General features: G+C 57.7%; 1 protein-coding gene across 7 annotated transcripts in view; it reads right to left on the minus strand.

The window, feature by feature from the left end:
• Positions 1-17,609, minus strand: part of KCP (kielin cysteine rich BMP regulator) — a 35,458-nt gene that overhangs the window by 2,277 nt on the left and 15,572 nt on the right. For 4 of the 7 annotated variants that reach the window (XM_073009325.1, XM_073009326.1, XM_073009323.1 and 1 more), the window contains exons 14-39: positions 17,423-17,575; positions 17,242-17,348; positions 17,068-17,161; positions 16,227-16,400; positions 16,037-16,119; positions 15,760-15,853; positions 15,480-15,671; positions 15,091-15,261; positions 13,639-13,815; positions 12,076-12,161; positions 11,737-11,827; positions 11,516-11,598; positions 11,325-11,418; positions 9,936-10,109; positions 9,625-9,707; positions 8,851-8,971; positions 6,667-6,746; positions 6,356-6,455; positions 5,727-5,815; positions 5,349-5,451; positions 5,116-5,258; positions 4,638-4,810; positions 4,443-4,554; positions 4,247-4,348; positions 3,288-3,452; positions 2,224-2,530 (exon numbers count right to left, since the gene is read on the minus strand). In XM_073009325.1, coding sequence (XP_072865426.1) covers positions 2,224-2,530; positions 3,288-3,452; positions 4,247-4,348; positions 4,443-4,554; positions 4,638-4,810; positions 5,116-5,258; positions 5,349-5,451; positions 5,727-5,815; positions 6,356-6,455; positions 6,667-6,746; positions 8,851-8,971; positions 9,625-9,707; positions 9,936-10,109; positions 11,325-11,418; positions 11,516-11,598; positions 11,737-11,827; positions 12,076-12,161; positions 13,639-13,815; positions 15,091-15,261; positions 15,480-15,671; positions 15,760-15,853; positions 16,037-16,119; positions 16,227-16,400; positions 17,068-17,161; positions 17,242-17,348; positions 17,423-17,575 — 3,351 coding nt within the window. Of the gene's footprint in view, positions 1-1,596; positions 2,045-2,223; positions 2,531-3,287; positions 3,453-4,246; positions 4,349-4,442; positions 4,555-4,637; positions 4,811-5,115; positions 5,259-5,348; positions 5,452-5,726; positions 5,816-6,355; positions 6,456-6,666; positions 6,747-8,850; positions 8,972-9,624; positions 9,708-9,935; positions 10,110-11,324; positions 11,419-11,515; positions 11,599-11,736; positions 11,828-12,075; positions 12,162-13,638; positions 13,816-15,090; positions 15,262-15,479; positions 15,672-15,759; positions 15,854-16,036; positions 16,120-16,226; positions 16,401-17,067; positions 17,162-17,241; positions 17,349-17,422; positions 17,576-17,609 lie in introns of those variants that run through there. The other 3 variants (XM_073009328.1, XM_073009327.1, XM_073009322.1) reach the window with 2 other exon arrangements.

Consider the following 17,609-nt stretch of genomic DNA (forward strand, 5'->3'; position numbering starts at 1 on the left):
GCCAAGTGTGGTGGTTCACATCTGCAGTTCCACCACTTTAGGAGGATGAAGTGGGAGGATGGCTTGAGCCCAGGAATTTGAGACCAGCCTGGATGACATAGCAAGACCCCATCTCAAAAAAAAAAAAAAAAAAAAAAAAAAGTTAGCCAGGCGTGGTAGCATGCGCCTGTAGTGACAGCTACATGGGAGGCTGAGATGGGAGGATTGATTGAGCCTGGGAGGTCAGGGCTGCAGTGAGCTGTGATCGTGCCACTGTATTCCAGCCTGAGTGACAGAGCAAGACCCTGTCTCTTTAGGAAAAAAAAAAAAAAAAAAAAAAAGAATAGCTTGTCTTAACATGCAGCAGCATTTTTTTCATCTGGAGATGGATGGACGTGATACCCTCTGGGAAGACGTGGTCCTGGGAGCCCAGGCCATCCATCAGCAAGAGGCGAGTGGTAAGAGGCCCTGCCCCGGCAAGCACTGCCCACATGCTTGTCCATGCTGTCCCCCTAGTAAGTGCTGTCCATGGGTCACTGTTCATTCCCTGACGCTTGTTATTATCATCCTCACCTCACAGATGAATAGACAGGTCGTATAAGTTATCTAATCAGAAGTGGGGCTGAGTGCAGGAGCTCTGCCATCTTTACATCCTGCCCTGTTGTGAGCAGATTTGCCTGCTGGCTACTTTGTCCCCATTCCATGAGAGAACGGAGCAGACCCTCCTCTTGGCCGGAAGAGAGAACAGCCTCAATGAAAGAGCAAGCAGGCTGAGTGGCCTCTAATTCAACCCGGCACTCTCCTGCATCCCAGCCTGAGCACAAAGCCCTTCACTCCCTGTTGGAATATCAGGGAGCAATGAGGATGGAGTCCCCTGACCTCATGACCAAGGTCCCTAAAACACCAAGGTCACAGAGTAGGCGGCAAAGAAAACTTGAATTCTGGACTTTTTCTATCTCAAAACCCATGTTCCCTCCCTACAGTGACGTCTTCACATGCTGCCAGTGTCTACTGCCCACACATCTGCCCGGGTTGGGTGTGGTTGTGAAGGCAGGCAGGTATGCATTGCATGTGTTTATCTGGGCTTCTGAGGGTTGTATGTTTCTGTGTGTGTTTCTGTGTTTCTGTGTTTCTGTGTGCATACGCAGGCACATGTCCATATTGCATTGTGGTCTGTTGCTTCTCCTGTTTCTCACCCCAGGCATTGGGTCCCTGTGTCACTAGCTCTCGGAGTGGCCCAGAAGGTGCCTGCACACTCAGTATCCCCCAGCCACAAGGAAGGGAGGCCATTCTCTGATGCAGCCCCTTCTCCATGGTTCCTCAGCCCCTGCAGGATCCCACATGGATCCACAGAAGGTACCACACGGGGCCATGCATCATGCCTGCTACACAGAATGAGCACAGGGCTAAGACCAAGGCACCAGGGTCCTCCTTCTACCACTGCAGGGTTTCCCAGACAGCACCAGGGAGTGGCTGGGTGGGGCAGCCCAGGCATGCAGGTGCAAGGAGGGTGCATGGTGCTGTGATTCTGGGGCCATTGATCACTAGACCCCATGTTCCTGGCAGCCCAGCCTCTGTCCCAGCACCAGGAGGAAATACACACACACACAAGGAAGCCTTCGGGCAGGCCTAGAGTTTACTGCTTGTGACTCAACACGGCAGGGGTCTTTGCAGGGCAGGGGCCTAGGCTCCACTGTCCAGGCAGGGCATTCTCTCCACAGCCCTGACCAGGATGGGAACTGCTTGCCAAGGGGAGACTCCTGGCCTGATGAACCCTGGTCAGGCACTGTCCTGGCTCAGGGTGTCTCCTGGGGCTCCCGGCTGGGGCTGGGCCGAGCACCAAGTGGCTGGTCTCCAGTGAGCAGGACTTGGGGACAGGCCTCGGGTGGGATGCAGTGGGCCTCGTGCTCCACCAGGCCTGCAGGGCACTGGCAGCCGGGCATGCAGGGCCTCACGCAGTGGGCTGCCAGCTCCCCCAGGGGGATATGCTGATTGAAGCAGGTGCGGGGACAGGGCGGGCCGCACTCATCGAACACGAAGCCATGCTCCAGGGGGCAGCCTACCACTGCGGGGGGTGGGGGGAGTGGGAGGCGGGGTTACCAAGGCACCTGAAACTGCCCCAGTAGCTGTGCGTACCACTGCGAGACTCATCACACCCACCGTGGACCCGCCCTGAGCCCTCCGGGCTAACCTTCTTCTCTGTGCTGACCCTCCCCCAGCCTGCAGCGGGCATCACCCCCTCACCACATAGCGTGGGGCCTCGCCAGGTAGGTGTCACTCCTGCCTGGCGACAGTGACTGGCATAGGCTTCCAGGGCGTCACAGAGGCAGGCATCAGCGGAGGAGCCAGGGCCACAGGCACACAGGTCATACACACAGGCGGCAAAGAAGGGCTCCGGTGGCACCACAGCATGGCAGTGACTGAATGGGGAGGACTTCAGCACCCCACACCGGGCATTGGCCTCACGCCTGGCACGGTAACCTGCTGCCCGGCACGGATCCATCTCTCGGCCTGCAGAACAGGGCCGGCCAGGCTCCAGCCCCTCTGGGACCTGGGTGGGGAGAGCAGCCCTGATGTGACAGCACCACTGGCAGCTGGCCTCTGCATGCCATGCTCTTCAAAGCACTTCCCACCCAGTCATTTGCTTTAGTTCCCAAAACCTCCCTAAAAGAACGCAAAGGAAGTACTGTCTACCTTCTTTTTGTCCCCATTTTACAGATGGACAGACCAAGGCCAGAGTAGATCAGCACTTGTCCAAGGTCACACAGCCAGTGAGTGGCAAAGCAAGGCTTGGGGGTTCAGGTGACGAGACCTCTTTTTTTTTTTTTTGAGACAGAGTTTTGCTCCTGTTGCCCAGGCTGGAGTACAGTGGTGCGATCTCGGCTCACTGCAACCTCTGCCTCCTGGGTTCAAGCGATTCTCCTGCCTCAGCCTCCTGAGTAGCTGGGATTACAGGCATATGCACCACCAGGCCCACTTAATTTTGTATTTTTAGTAGAGATGGGGTTTCTCCACATTGGTCAGGCTGGTCTCAAACTCCCGACCTCAGGTGATCCACCCACCTCAGCCTCCCAAAGTGCTGGGATTACAGGCATGAGCCACGCGCCTGGCCAACGAGGCCTTAACAAGCCACCCTACCTCTCCAGCACCAAGACAGTCAAGAAGCCTACACACCTCCCTGAAAGCCCAAAAGCCTATCTTGTGTGACTTCACCCCCTTTCCCCGCTTTCCATGCCAGAGGGTTGCTCTGAGACTCATGCTCAGCTGCGTCTTCCCTAACCCCCATCCCCGGTTCCTGTGCCACTCACCTGCCAGCTATTCCCAAACGCAGCCTCCGTGGGCAGGAGCAGCCCCTCAGGGCCCTGCAGATCATCCTGGGCAAAGCCGTTGAAGTTCCCACAGAGCCCACAAGTCCGGCCCTGGTAGGAGCCAGGCACGCTCACCTCCACCTGGGACTGCCCGTCCCACAGCACCTGTGTGGAGAGGCCTGGGACTGGGGAGCAGGTAAGGACAGGGGCCTGAAGAAGCCCAGGGTCCATTATGGCCCCAGGCACTGTGTTCAGCGCAGCCAGTGCTGCAGGGGAGGAGAATGGACAGGTGGAGGCTTCCCTTGGAAGAAACACAGCCCTAGCCAAGGCCAAGTGGATACATTCTGTGCCAGCCCTGGGCAAAGATGACAGGAGGAGCTGCCCACAGCTCCTGCATGAGGGCACCTTCTCCTGCCGCCATCCCTCAACTGGGCCCCACGTGAAATGCAACCCCCTTCCAGGGACTCACTTTCTCACGGGCATCCCGGCCTTGCAGAGGACAAAGCACAATTAGGGTTCAGATTAGAAGTGTATACCCTTATTCTATGAATTTACAAGTTGTGTTTCTTGCTGGGCGCAGGGGGCAAATTACTCCTTCCACATGAGGGTTGGAAGGAACCTGAGACACCCCCCAGGAGACTTTAGCTGACATCCTCCCCACTGCCACTGACCCTTCCCATTCCCCACTTTACAGATGAGAAATCTGAGGCCCAGAGGAGGCTGTTGGTGACTTAAGAGGCTGAGTCAAGATTAGAAATCAGTCTCAGAATTCAGAACTCCTCTGACTGCCCGGGGAGATCTCTGACCCTGATCCACCTCCCCTCACAGCCCTGCACCCCACTCCTGGCCTCTTTTGGCCAGGAGGTAGCTGGCATCCCCACCCCCCTATAGATACAGAGGCCTAAACAGGACTGAAGCTCCCAGCAGGCAGCCCACCCAGACTCGCCCTGGAGCCGCACCTGGAGCCCGGGCTGGGTATGCAGGATCACAGTGTGTCCTCGCAGCTCCACATACAGCAGCGGCTCCTGCAGGAAGGGCAAGGCCACTGGGCGCCCATCCACCTGGAGGATAAAGGAGGTGGGAGGAGGGGCGATGTCGAGGCACATGGGTGGACAGCATGGGATCCACCTTCCTCTGCTCATCGGCTTTGCTCACAGTGACTGCTCCGCCCTGCAGCAGCCGCACGGCCACGTCTCCCAGCAGCACCGCCACCTCCTGGGTCCAGGCCACGCCGCTCCGGCCCCGGTCATCATTGGTCACGTGCACACTGTGGGTGGGAAAGTCCCAGGTGCCAATGGTCAGCAGGGCTGGGTGTAGGGGTTGGGGAGAAGAGAGACGGGGGATGCACACCTGAAGTCCCCGCTGTGGCAGTCCTTGGCCAGCACATAGCTGCAACTGCCCTGGAAGTGCAGCAGGCGGCCGTCGAAGGTGCGGTAATGGGGGTCTCCGAAGGCCATGCAGGAAGCTGGCCGGGGCAGGCAGCGGGGGCAGCAGCTGCCAGGACTCAGGGCAGGGGCCTTGTCCTGCATTCAGCCCCAGACACTGTCAGACACCCCAGACCGCCCTCCCGGCCATGCCTCTGGCAGACCCTCCCAGAAAACCAAGCATCTCCCAGGAGTCTCCAGGGATCTCCAGGACTCCAGCACCTGGGCTCCCTGTGAGCAAGGTCAGGGCACCACTTTGTGGTCGCACTGGGGACAGCACTGTGCCCAGCTCCCAGCTGGCTGCAGGAGCCCAGCCTCCCTCTCGGATGCCTGATCACACCAGGACGGTGGTACCATGTGCCCCCACCCTGACCCTCCCCACCACCTTAGATTGCGGTACTCACGGGGCCACACGAGAGCGGTGAGCAGCGCCGGCTCTGGCAACGCACGGTGCCCGCCATGCAGGAGCAGCTGGTGCAGGCGTCCACAGTCCAGCGCTCTCCAGAGGCCACCTCACGGCCCTGGTGCACGCAGGACTGGGTGGGAGCTGAAGGGATAGGAGCTGGGAGGTCAGCTGCCCCTCCCACATGCCCAGAAGGTCTGACTTACCCCCTCCTCCATCATCCTGGCTGCACACCTTGGCATCGCTCACAGCAGCTGTCAGCCTGGGGCACCTTTGCCCAGCCATGGGGGCAGGAGAGGGCCTGGCACTCCTCGAGGTGGCACTCCACATGGCCCCGCTGAGGACAGACATCATTGTTCTGGGGTTTTCTGCAGGGCCGGAGTCCCTGGCCTCATGCTTCTGGGGGCATCTGGGCATGGACTTCTGCCTGCCCCTCCCACAATACACTCTTCACAGTTCAAGTGGAGAATGAAATCCAACATTCAGCTCCGTGCCCTGGTGCAGGGATGCCCTTGCCCCTTAAAGACCCCATATTTGCTGGTGGAGTGTTGGACACTCCTCCCTTTATCCATCTGTGAGATCCTCTACCCTCCCAGACCCACCCCAGCTCACACGACAGGTGCAGGTGATACACGCATTGCTGGGGTCCCTCCAGCTCTCTCCATCTGCCACTCTCCGGCCCTCAGCCTCCACCACACATTCTGAGGAGGAAGACATGGGATGGGCAGGCACTGTCCCTCCAGCTGTATCCTCCCTCCTCGGAGCTTACCCCGCATTTCATGGCAGGAAAGCACCCACTCAATTTCCCTACCACCCTGATGGTGTTGATTTCTTCAACCAATATCCACAGGGCCTATTAGATATCAGGCCTCGCATCAGTGCTGGGGATGTCTCTAGGGTCCTAGGAGCCCAAAGGGCCAGAGGCTGGAACCCCACTCTGGGCCGGCTGCCCACTCAGTAGTGCAATGCCCTCTTCATGGGCCTGGAGATCCCAAGCCCCCTGAGAGGCATCAGGCCAGACCTTGAGAATCTAGGCTTCATCCCAGCTTCCCCCTGCCTCATGGGTCTCTTCCCCACCTCAAGAACAGCCCCCCTCCATTTCTAGAAAAGAATGAACCCTGTATTCTTTTCTAAAAACCGAGTACAAACCCTAGACTGCCCACTTGGCCCATGAATGTGTCCCCTTCCTGTCTTCCCCCTGGGCTCCTTTCTGAGGGTGGAGGCCAGGGCTGAGCACTTACCCTGGCACACGGGGCAGCAGCTCCCAGGGGGAGTGTGGCGCTCTGAGAGGGGACAGCTGAGCTCAGGACAGGTCTGGTGGATGCAGAGCCATGTCAGGTCCTGCCCATGGGAACACAAGAGGTAGAGAATGGCAGATCTCAGGGAGCTGGTGGAGGAGTAAGGCGTAGTCATGATGTGACAGTCAGGACAAGTGGGCAAATGTCAGGGTGAGTGGAGAGCCCTGGAGCTGCTGCGGGAGAGGAGGGGCAGCCACAGCCTACACAGAAGGAAGAAGAGGGGCTCTGTGAGTCCCCAAGGCAGGAGGGCTCACCTGGCACTGGCACGTGTAGCAGGGGTCTGGTGGGGCTAGCTCAGATCCCAGCAGGCCCTCTGAACAGTTACTCAAAGCCTCTGTGAAGACAAGAACCCAGAGTGGGGGACAGAAAAAGGGGCACAGGGCTGGAAATCCCAGCTGTCCCCACGCACTGTGTCCCCAGATTTCTACCTTGAACTCCTGGGCATACCCGCATCCCAGCACCTTGACTCAGGGGAGGACAAGTTCTCTTTCTCTTTAATTCAGTCACGTTCACACGTTTGCAAAGAAACTTTGCTAGGTTGTTATGTGGGGCCGGGTAGGGGTGCAAGGTGACTGGAAACAGACCAAGCATGGCTTCCTTAGCCTGAGGTCACTAAGAATGGCCAGCCTACGGCCTGCTCTCCCTCCCACTGTATCTGTAATACAGTGTGGCTACAACAGTGCAGGGAAGCACACAGCCAGGCATCCTGAGTTCGAATCCTGATGCCAGCACTCAGTGCCTGTGCTCATTAGGTTAGATTAATCCATCTTTCTGAGCCTCAGTTTCTTAATCTGTAAAAAGAGATTAATACTTCCCTCACTGGATAACTGTGAAAACAAAGCGAGAGACTTTATTAAGAGCACCAGGTACAGTGTGTGGCATGCAGTAGGTGCTTAATAAATGTTGGCCTTCCTCCCTTCCCCTGAAGAACCCCCAAGCAAGTGTTGACCTCCCTGCTGGATGGCAGGGATGGCTGCACAGCATTATGAACATATTTAATACCACAAACTGTACACTTAAAAAATGGTTAGGATCGTACATTTTAGTGTCTTACCACCATAAAAATAAATAAATAAAAAATAAAAAAACAGAAAAGCCAGCGTGGTGGCTCACACCTGTAATCCAGCACTTTGGGAGGCCGAGGCAGGAGGATCACCTGAGCTCAGGAGTTCGAGACCAGCCTGGACAACATGGTAAAACCCCATCTCTACTAAAAACACAAAAAATTAGCCAGGCGTGGTGGTGCATGCCTATAATCCCAGCTACTTGGGAGGCTGAGGCAGGAGAATTCCTTGAACCCAGAGGTTGCAGTGAACTGAGATTGTGCCACTGCACTCCAGCCTGGGTGACAGAGCGAAACTCTGTCTCAAAAAAACCAAAACCCAAATCAAAAAACCAAACTGGAGAAAACAGGAGGATTATCATTTTAAAAGAGTATGTTTTTTCTTTTTTGAGACAGAATCTCACTCTGCCACCAAGCTGGAGTGTAGTGGTGCAATCTCGGCTCACTGCAACCTCTGCCTCCCGGGTTCAAGCTATTCTTCTGCCTCAGCCTCCCGAGTTGCTGGGATTACAGGTGTGCGCCACCACGTCTGGCTAATTTTTGTATCTTTAGTAGAGACAGGGTTTCACCATGTTGGCCAGAATGGTCTCGATCTCTTCACCTTGTGATCCTCCCGCCTCAGCCTCCCAAAGTGCTGGGATTACAGACGTGAGCTACTGGCCCTGGTCTGTTTTTTCTATGTAAGGATAACTAACGTTCACCTGTATTGCAAAGGTAGGTTATCATTTCAGTGCTGGTATAGAACCAGAAACAGAAAAAATTTCCCTTCACAACAAATGAAAAATGGCTGTGTCGGGTAAACCACAAGTGTTAAATCCAGGAGACAGAAATTGGCCATCTTTCAATATTTGTAATAAAAATAAAACTGTTTCTTTACTTACTTTTCCCCCCAATCTTAATAAATCTTTACTCTAAAAAAAAAAAAAAAAAAATGCTCGCCCACCCCTGTGACTGGGCCACCCACTGCCTGTCTTGTCCTCACGTCTCAGCACAACTGTCGCCTTGCAGCGCCACCTGCTGGCCAGATGCTCCACAAACGCCACTCAGCTGCGGAGAGGCAAAGGGTCCCTGCCAGCTTTCCCAGTTCCCCTAGGGATGGTGCAGCCCTCACAGGCCTGGCATGGGGTTCCAGAACAGCCCACTGGAGTCAGGAAAAATCTGGGGCTGGCGGAGGGGTGGCATAATACATAACTCATATCTCATCTACCTCCCCCTGACCCCAGGGAGCGGGGTGTGCACAAGGACGGAGGCCACTTCAACTGCCTGTCTCTGCCACCCGGCCCAGCAGAGACAAGCAGGTGTGGGCCCAGGACCTCCTCCCCGCATTTCCCCTCCTGCCCCAGGCTTCCAGTACCAGGCTTATCCCTGTACTCACGGGCACAGGTCGGACAGCAGTGCTGGGGCCCAGGGGGCAGGAGCTGGCTAGGGGGGCAGCCCACCAGGCTGGGACACTGCCGCCGGTGACAGCGAAGGCTGGGAGGCCCATCAGGCTGTGGCTACAAGAATGAGTGAGCAGCGGTGGGTCCCGGGCCACAAAAACCCAGAGCTGCCCGTGGCGGGGACTTCCGGCCCCTCCCTCTGCCTGCTGCAACCTCTTCCGGGACGCATCTTGGGCCCTGAACTCCAGGCTGAAGAGAGACTCAGAGTCTTCTAGACATGCTCCTCACCCCATGCCCTAGTCTTCGAGACGATGTCTCCTTCTCCTTTCAGTCACTTGGGCCTGAGCCCTCATGAGACCTTTGATCCTCCAGCAGGCTCATGCCATCCTCCTCCCCAGGCCCATGGCTTAGTCCCCCGGCCTGTGATGTCATTTGCCTGCTCCAAGCCCTTCCAGGGCCTTGCAAATAGAATCTCCACAACCCTAGCCACGTTCCAGGTGGCTCTCTGGCCATACACATTCACCCTGCACTGCAGCTGGGGGACCACCCATGGTCTCCTGCACACTTGGAACGTGGGCTCCTTGTCTAAACCCAGAACTCCAGGCCTTGCTGGTCCCAGCCCTGCCTTGTCTCCTGGCCACAGGGGATACACTCGTCTGGCCCCCAGAGTGCCCGCTCCATGAAGTGACCAGCTTGGCTGGGCCTCATCTCATGCTGCCCACTCCCCACCCCTCGAGGTGCCCTAGCCCCTCCACTGAGCCCTCACCTACCTGGCAGATGCACACTTCACAGGGGTCTGCCCCAGGCTGGAAGCTTTCCCCAGGCTCGTACTTCCGGCCCTCATGCTCACAGTCTTTGGGGTGAGAGCAGAACGGGACCAGGGGGCCTTCAGGTTGGCAGCGAGGCCGGGGTGGAGTCCTCTGTCCCCAGCCTCCCCCTGACCCCAGGGAGTGGGGTGTGCACAAGGACGGAGGCCACTTCTCCAACTGCCTGTCTTTGCCACCCGGCCCAGCACAGGCAAGGAGGTGTGGGCCCAGGGCTCCCTCCTTGCCTTTTCCCTCCCGTCCCAGGCTTCTAGTACCAGAGCATCGAGGACAGCAGTCATGGGGCCCCTGGTGGGGCTGGGCACAAGAGCTGATGCACTGGATGCGTGCACAGGTGACGACACCCTCGTGACACACGCAGGAGGAGCAGGCACTGTCAGGGGGCACCCAGCTACTGCCTTCAGGGTGCTCTTCCCCATAAGCCAGGCAGCCTGTGGTACAAGGTGGGCAGGGACGAGCTTGGAGGTTGAGATCTGGACGTCTGCCCTGCCCCCACCCTCAGTGGTCAGCTAGGCACGTGGCGGCAGGAGTAGTGGGTTTGCAGGGATGTGGCGGGAAGGCAGGATGGGGCAGAACTCCTGTCTGTTGTGGAGGGGAAAGGCACTGGGTGGGGTTCAGAACACCTGGGTTCTAATCCTGTTCTGTTCCTGCCTGCTCTGAAGACCAAGCTCCAGGCAGCGGGCACTGCCCAGTGCAGCCCGCACCGGCCACAGTACCTGGCATGTAGCAGCTGTGTCATGAATGCACGTGGACCAGGTGAATGGCTCCATCGCTAACCGTGTGCCCAAGGTAACTCAATCTCTCTGAGCCTCAGTCTCCTCATCTGTTAAATGGGGATTTCCTCTGTCCTGCCTCCCTCACAGAGCAAGTGAAATGCTATGACAGTTCTGTGGTTCTGTAGAAACACCACCAGGCTGGGCAGTGTGTGGGGTGAGGGGGCAGTGGGCAGGTCAGAAAGGTTCAAGTTCAGAGCCAGATGGCCCAAGTGCCCATCTTGGCTCTGCCACCTTCTCTACCTCTCTGTACCTCCACTTTCTCATCTGTAAAATAGGAGGAATAAGAGTACTTATCTGGTAAGGTTGTTGTGCTGATTAAATGAGATAATACACGTATAGTGCTCAGGGCCTGGCACATGCTACCTGTTCAGTGAATGTCAGGTATCTTGATGATGATGATGATGATGGTGGTGGTGGTGGTGGTGGTGATGATGATGATATGATGATGAATGGGGTGTGATTAGAAAGAGGGACAGCTTTTTATTTTATTTTTGAGACAGAGTCTTCTTTGTTGCCCAAGCTGGAGCGCAGTGGTGCAAATGCAGCTCACTGCAGCCTCAAACTCCTGGGTTCAAGTGATCCTCCCGCCTTGGCCTCCCAAAGTGCTGGGATTTCAAGTGTGAGCTGCTGCACCCAAACCAAGAGAGGCAGCTTTGAGGGAACTCTAACCAGCACCTGGAAGAGGGATGGTCTGGGCAGTCCAGGACAGGGAGAGGTAGGAGAAGCTGAAGGTGGCAAGGGTGTATGCAAGTGTCAATTGTGGGGGCAGGGAGGTGGGAGAAGAGCTGGCTGAGGGGAGGGAGGTGGGGTGGACAGAGGGACATAGGGCCAAGGGGCTGAAGCAAGGGGTAGGGCTGGGGGCAGCCATACCTCTGCAGCGAGGGCAGCAGCTCCCCGGCTCGGTGACCTGGAGCTGGCAGGGAAGGGGTGGGCACCGCAGCCGCACACAGCTGACCTGGCCAGCCTGTAGGAGATGCAGAGATACTGACTTGCTGCCTAGGCTGGGCCCCAGAGGTGCTATGGTCCAGCCGTCACTCCATGCCTCCCACCTCCTGCTATACCTGACAGCGACACCATTCACAGCTGCCTGCTGCTCCCTCAAACTCCTCCCCATCCTGGTGCTCCCGGCCCTGAGAGACGCAGCCTGTGGGGGACATACCTCCTGGGTGGAGGGCCTGTACCACCCTGCCCTGCTCAGCCCAACCTTAGGCCTGGCAGGAAGGGAAGCGGGAGGCAGAGGTGGAGAAGGGTGTGGGGGCCGGGCACGAGGAAGGCAGCTCACTGTGGCAAACAGGGCAGAAGCAGGGTCCTGGAGAGGGGTGGGGGCAGAGAGCTGGGGGACATGGCTTCTTCTGGCAGCGCATGGAACCTTCCTAGGGGAGAGAGGCCCATCACACCCTCAACTGGGCTGCACATTTCCCCAGGGCTGGAGCCCCTACTGAGCCTGCAGGGGCCCAAACACCCTCCCTTGGCCCGGGAGACCTGAGCCCAGTCCTGTCCCATGAGATGTCAAGGGCAGAGTGTAGCCCTTGCCACCTGAGTGGAGGAGACAGCCTCTTCCTGGCTGGAGAAGAGGATCAAGGGAGGAAAGGTTACCAAAGTCCCAAAGGGGCTGCCTCACCTGGCAGGTGCAGAGGGAACAGGCAGGGTCAAGTGGGTCAGGAAGGGTCTCTCCGGAGGCAGCAGTGACGCCATGGTAGTGGCATCCTGGCAGAGTGGGGAGTCCAACAGAAGAGCTGCCATCAACAGAGCCTCCACTGTCACACACACACACAGCTCCTCCCCACACACACATACACACACAGCAGCGGGGAGTGCCCCAGAAGAGCTGCCATCAACAGAACTGCCACTGTCACACACACACAGCCCCTTCCCCCTCCACACATACGCACACAGCCACACCCACACCCACAGCCACACACACACATACACATACCCACATACATACACATACCCAGATACACACACCGCCACACCTACACTCACAGCCACACACACACACACACCCAGATACACACACAGCCACACCCACAACCACATACACACACACATACGCAGACACACACACACACATACACACAGCAGGGGGGAGTGCAACAGAAGAGCTGCCATCAACGGAACCGCCACTGTCACACACACACGCGCACAGCCCCTCCCCCCACACATACGCACACAGTCACACACACACATACACACACCCACATACACACATATACCCATATACACACAGACACATACACACACACACACATCCAGATACACACAAGCACACATACACCTACACACAGAGCCACACACACACAGACACATACACATACAACCACACACATGGCCACACACACCCCCACATACACACACAGATGCGCACACACCCACACACATACAGAGATGCCCCCCCACATACACACACCCACACACAGGCACACACACACACACACACAGCCCCCCCACACACAAACATAGACACAAATACAGACACACACACCCACCCACATACACAGCTACAGCCATATACACACACACACAGGGCCACACACATACACAGCCACACAAACACACATATACACACAGTCACACATACACAAACACACACATAGCCACACACACAGATACACACACAGACACACATACAGCCACACACATACATATACACAGACACACACGGTCACACACACAGAGCAACACACACACATACACAGATACACCCACACAGAGCAACACAACACACACACATACACACACACCCAAACACACAGGGCAACATACACAGCCACACACAGATACACACATACACACACACAGTGACACATACATACACACACACAGCCACACACACATAGAGAAACACACACAGCCACACTCACAACCACACATGGCCACACACATACACACAGAGCCACACACACACAGAGCCACACTCGCAGAGCCACACACACAGCCAGACGCACACACACATACAGACACACACAAACACACACACACAGCCACACATACACAGAGCCACACATACACACAAACACACAGCCCTGCTCGGGACCTCTATCAAAGGTGAGGGAGTCGGAGAGTGAGAGGAAAGTATGGTGGAGAGACAGGCAGTGGGAGGGCTGGGAAGAAAGCGGAATTGGTGAGAGAGGCACTCCTGGGAACCCCAGCAGGGGCAATGGAAGGGCAGGTGTGGCCCTACCCTGGCAGGTCGGGCAGCAGTGCCCAGAGGGGATGAGTGGGTGGCTGCAGCCCGGAGGTTCACAGGGCCGGCGGCCGCAGGTCACGAAGCCTCCAAGGCAGGTACACAGGTTGCAGGGTTCTCGGGGATCTGGGAACTCCTGGCTACTCAGGTAGGACTCCCCCAGGTACTCACAGCCTTTCAGAGAAGAGACAGAGAGGCTGAGGGGAGGGACAGAAAGGGATCAGAGCACAGCAGTCATAGGCTCTGAGCTTGGGCCTGTTATGCGTCCAAGATCTCAAAGATCTAGAGTAGGGGGTGGGGGTCACAGTCCAAGCCCAGGGAGCAAAGCAATCGTGAGGAATGCGGGGTTTGGATTGGCCAAACGGCAAACTTTCTCCCCTTTGTCCTGCAAAAAACTTTCCTATTTAACTTGTAGAAAAACACCCACAAGGAATCTGCTGCCCCAGGGTTAAATACTCAGCAGGCCACTGCCAGAGGCACCAGTTTTCCAACCCGGAGAGCTGGGAGTAGCCCCAGCTCACTCAGGTGGTGCGAACCCAAGGTAGCACCTTTCCCACGCTCTTCCAAGCCCACTGATGAATCCAGGAGGGGGTGGGGTCCCAGGGTGGTGGCAGCCTGCCTTTGGCACCTCTGCCATTTGCTCAACTCCCTTTTTAAAAAAGATTGGGTGAATTTCAGGCTCAAAGCCTTGGTGGGCAAAAGTATCTGACTAGGATTTAACAACATGATCATTTTAATTGTATTCATTTTTATGGTAATGTGGTCCTGATAAGTCTACTTTTCCACTTACAGTATGATATAAAACTCCTTTCTAAATCAATTTAAATTAATAAGTGAGTTAATCAGAAGGCAAGTAGTAAACAAAATTACAGTTGGTAGAGGGCGACTGGCCAAAACTGCCAAGATTGCACAAGAGTGAGGGAAGACAGGAGGACTGGGGGACTGGGTCTTTTTACAAGAGCCAAATTTAGGCCCAGAGGTTATGTAACTTGCCTAAGACCACGCATCAAATAGCAACAGAGGCAGGAGAAGATCCAGGCTTTTGTCTCAGGCTTTTTTTTTTTGGCCAAGGTCTCACTCTGTCACCCAGCCTGGAGTGCAGTGGCGAAAACATGGCTCACTGTAGCCTCAAACCCCTGGGCAATCCTCCCACCTCAGCCTCCCAAGTAGTACAAGAGCCACCGCAACCAACTGATTTAAAATTTTTTGTGTAGAGACAAGATCTCTCTATGTTGCCAAGGTGGTCTTGAACTTCTGGGCTCAAGCGATCCTCCTGCCTCAGCCTCCCAAATTGTTGGGGTCACAGGCTCGAGCTAGGCTCCCAGCCTCAGGGCTTTTTCTTACTGTAATAAATATTTTAGATCCACCCTGGGGCAGTAAAGATTATGCTGACCCAGCCCTCTGGTCCCCCCATCCCACCCCCGCAGTTCCCTATCCCCTGACCCTCACCATCACAGTCAGGGCAGCAGTCGCCCCTGGCAGGGAAGGGGCACAGTGCAGGGGCACATGCCTTGGGCTCGCAGCTCACGCTGCCCTCCCAGCAAAGGCAGAGGTGGCAGGCGGCAGTGGTCGATGGGAAGCGCTCCCCGCTGGCAAACTCCTTCCCCTGGTACAGGCAGCCTGGGGAGAAGGGCAGGGGCTGGGGGCCGTGGGGGCTGGGGGCCGTGCGGGCTGTCTCCCAGGCCTTGCTGACCGGACATTACATTCCTAACGAGATGGGCGGAGCGGGCCTGGAGGAGGTGGACTGGACAGGGCGCTCCGGGGCGGGGCGGGGCGGGGCGGGCCGGGACGGGCCTGCAGGACGCTGGTGGCTTGGAGGGGCGCCGCCAGGGCGTTACCGTCGCAGGAGGGGCAGCAAGGACCCTGGCGCGGGTGCGCGCAGGGCGCGGGAGGGCAAGGCAGCCGATGGCAGGACACGGAGCCGTCGAGGCAGAGGCAGCGGCGGCAGGGATCGCCGGGCGGGGAGAAGTACTCCTGGTGGCGGGCGGGGGCCGCGCCGGGCCGTGGGCAGCCGGCGGGGGCCGGGGGGGCTGCGGCGAGAGCGCGCGTCAAAGGGGCCCAGGAACAGGCCTCCGAGGGGACCTCGGGGGAGGAGCAGCCGAGGGATGCGGCCCCTACCCGGGCACTGCGGGCAGCAGTCTCCCGGCAGCAGGACAGGCTCTGGACAGGGCAGCGGCGAGCAGCGGCGGGTCAGGCACTGCACGTTGCCGCTCTACGGACCGACAGACGCACCATGGGTCGGTGGGTTAGTTGGGGGAGGCCGAGGAGACCCCTCCCATCCAGTTGCCACCAGGTGCCACCAGGTCCCACCCCTCCCACCTGGGCGGGCCTCTCCTGGCCTCCGCAAGTCCCGCCTCCACTCCCCTGGGTTCCTCCCACCCAGATGCAGACTCACCAGACAGCGACACAGACGGCAGGGGTCAGAGGGGTGGGGGAAGTCCGCTCCGCTGGCATACTCTTTACCGCCAAAGGCACAGCCTGTGGGAGGGAGCGGTTATAGCCTGGGAGACGGCGACTCCCCCAGGGCTTGCTGCCTTCCCAGGGCCACATCATCCCAGAAGGTCGCCCCGACTCGCCCAGCTCACCGCTACAGTTGTTCGGGCAGCAGGTCCCAGGCAGCGGGTGGGCACAGGGGGCCTTGAGGCAGGCGCGAGGCTGGCAGCGGGCATGGCCTTCCTGGCATCGGCACTCCTGGCAGGGATCTCGGGGGTGGGAGAAGCTCTCACCATCCACAAACACCTCTTCTTCCAGGATGCAGTCTAGGCAGTGGACAGTGGGGGCAGGTATGAGGGCAAAGCCTGAGAGCCCCTCCAGCCCTGGAGTCCGGAGCCGCTGCCCAAGTGCCCACTTGGAAGCTGACTCGATAGGGAAGAGGAGGAAGTGGCCATGTGCACATGTGTATCATTCTGAGCACACACGTGTGTGTGCATGTGCACTGGGGATCATTCACCTGCAGGCAGATGTGTCTCAGGGGAAGAAGGGGAGTGCTTACACACGTGTGTACCTGTGTTTGACACACGCCCTCACACAGACTCTATGCCGGCAGGGACATGTCCCATGCATCCCAGCACCCGGCCTCCTATGTGGCAGGCTCAAGTGTCTGCTCATGAACCTGTGTTATCCAGGTAGATACCTAGGGGGTGGGGGGTGGGGGCTCTAGAGTGGTGGTGGGGGACAGTAGTTACTAAAAGAGGAAATGCAGCATGGGAGGGGAGGGTGGTGTAGGTACAAGCAGGAATAAACAAATCTCTACTCTCCCTCCCACCCATGCACACCCCCTGAGTTCCAGAGAGTTCTAAGCTCTGAAATAGGACTGAAACAATTCAGAAGGCCAATGCTTTCTAAGGTATCTGTTGGGTCCATGGGGCTGTGGGACAGCAGCCTCTGGGGCCCTGATCCCCTCAGGCACAGTGAGTGCCCACATACCTGGGCACCTGGGGCAACACTGGCCCGGTCCACTCTGGGGCCTGGCACAGGTCGTGAGAGGGCAGTCAACCAAGGAGCATGTCACAGTTCCATCCTGGGAGACAGCAGGGGAGAGAGCAATGGGGGCACGCCCAGGAGGGGCTCAGCAGGGCAGCAGCAAGGCTGGGCAGCTACCTGGCAGCGGCAGACATGGCAAGGGCTGTCTGCGTCCGTGAAGTTCTGCCCATTGGCATACACTTGGCCATGGTAGGTGCAGCTGTCACAGCTGGGGCAGCAGGCACCTGGGTGGGGCAGGCTGGTCAGGGTGAGCTGGGTAATGCAGGGGAAGAAAGCCAGGATCAGCCCAGGCACTCACCAGGGGGCTGGGTGGGGTGCTGGCAGGGGGCTGGGGAGCAGAGCGCAGCCCCGCACTTGGGTACCCCATCTTGACAGACGCAGGTGGTGCAGGGCCGACCATCAGGCTCCCACTGGACTCCCTCAGCAAACTCCTCTCCATCCAGCACACAGGCTGTAGTAAGGGGGCTGTCATATGGCAGCTTGCA

Source organism: Chlorocebus sabaeus, chromosome 21 (genome assembly GCF_047675955.1).
Source record: "Chlorocebus sabaeus isolate Y175 chromosome 21, mChlSab1.0.hap1, whole genome shotgun sequence".
In the NCBI taxonomy this organism is placed as follows: Eukaryota; Metazoa; Chordata; class Mammalia; order Primates; family Cercopithecidae; genus Chlorocebus; species Chlorocebus sabaeus.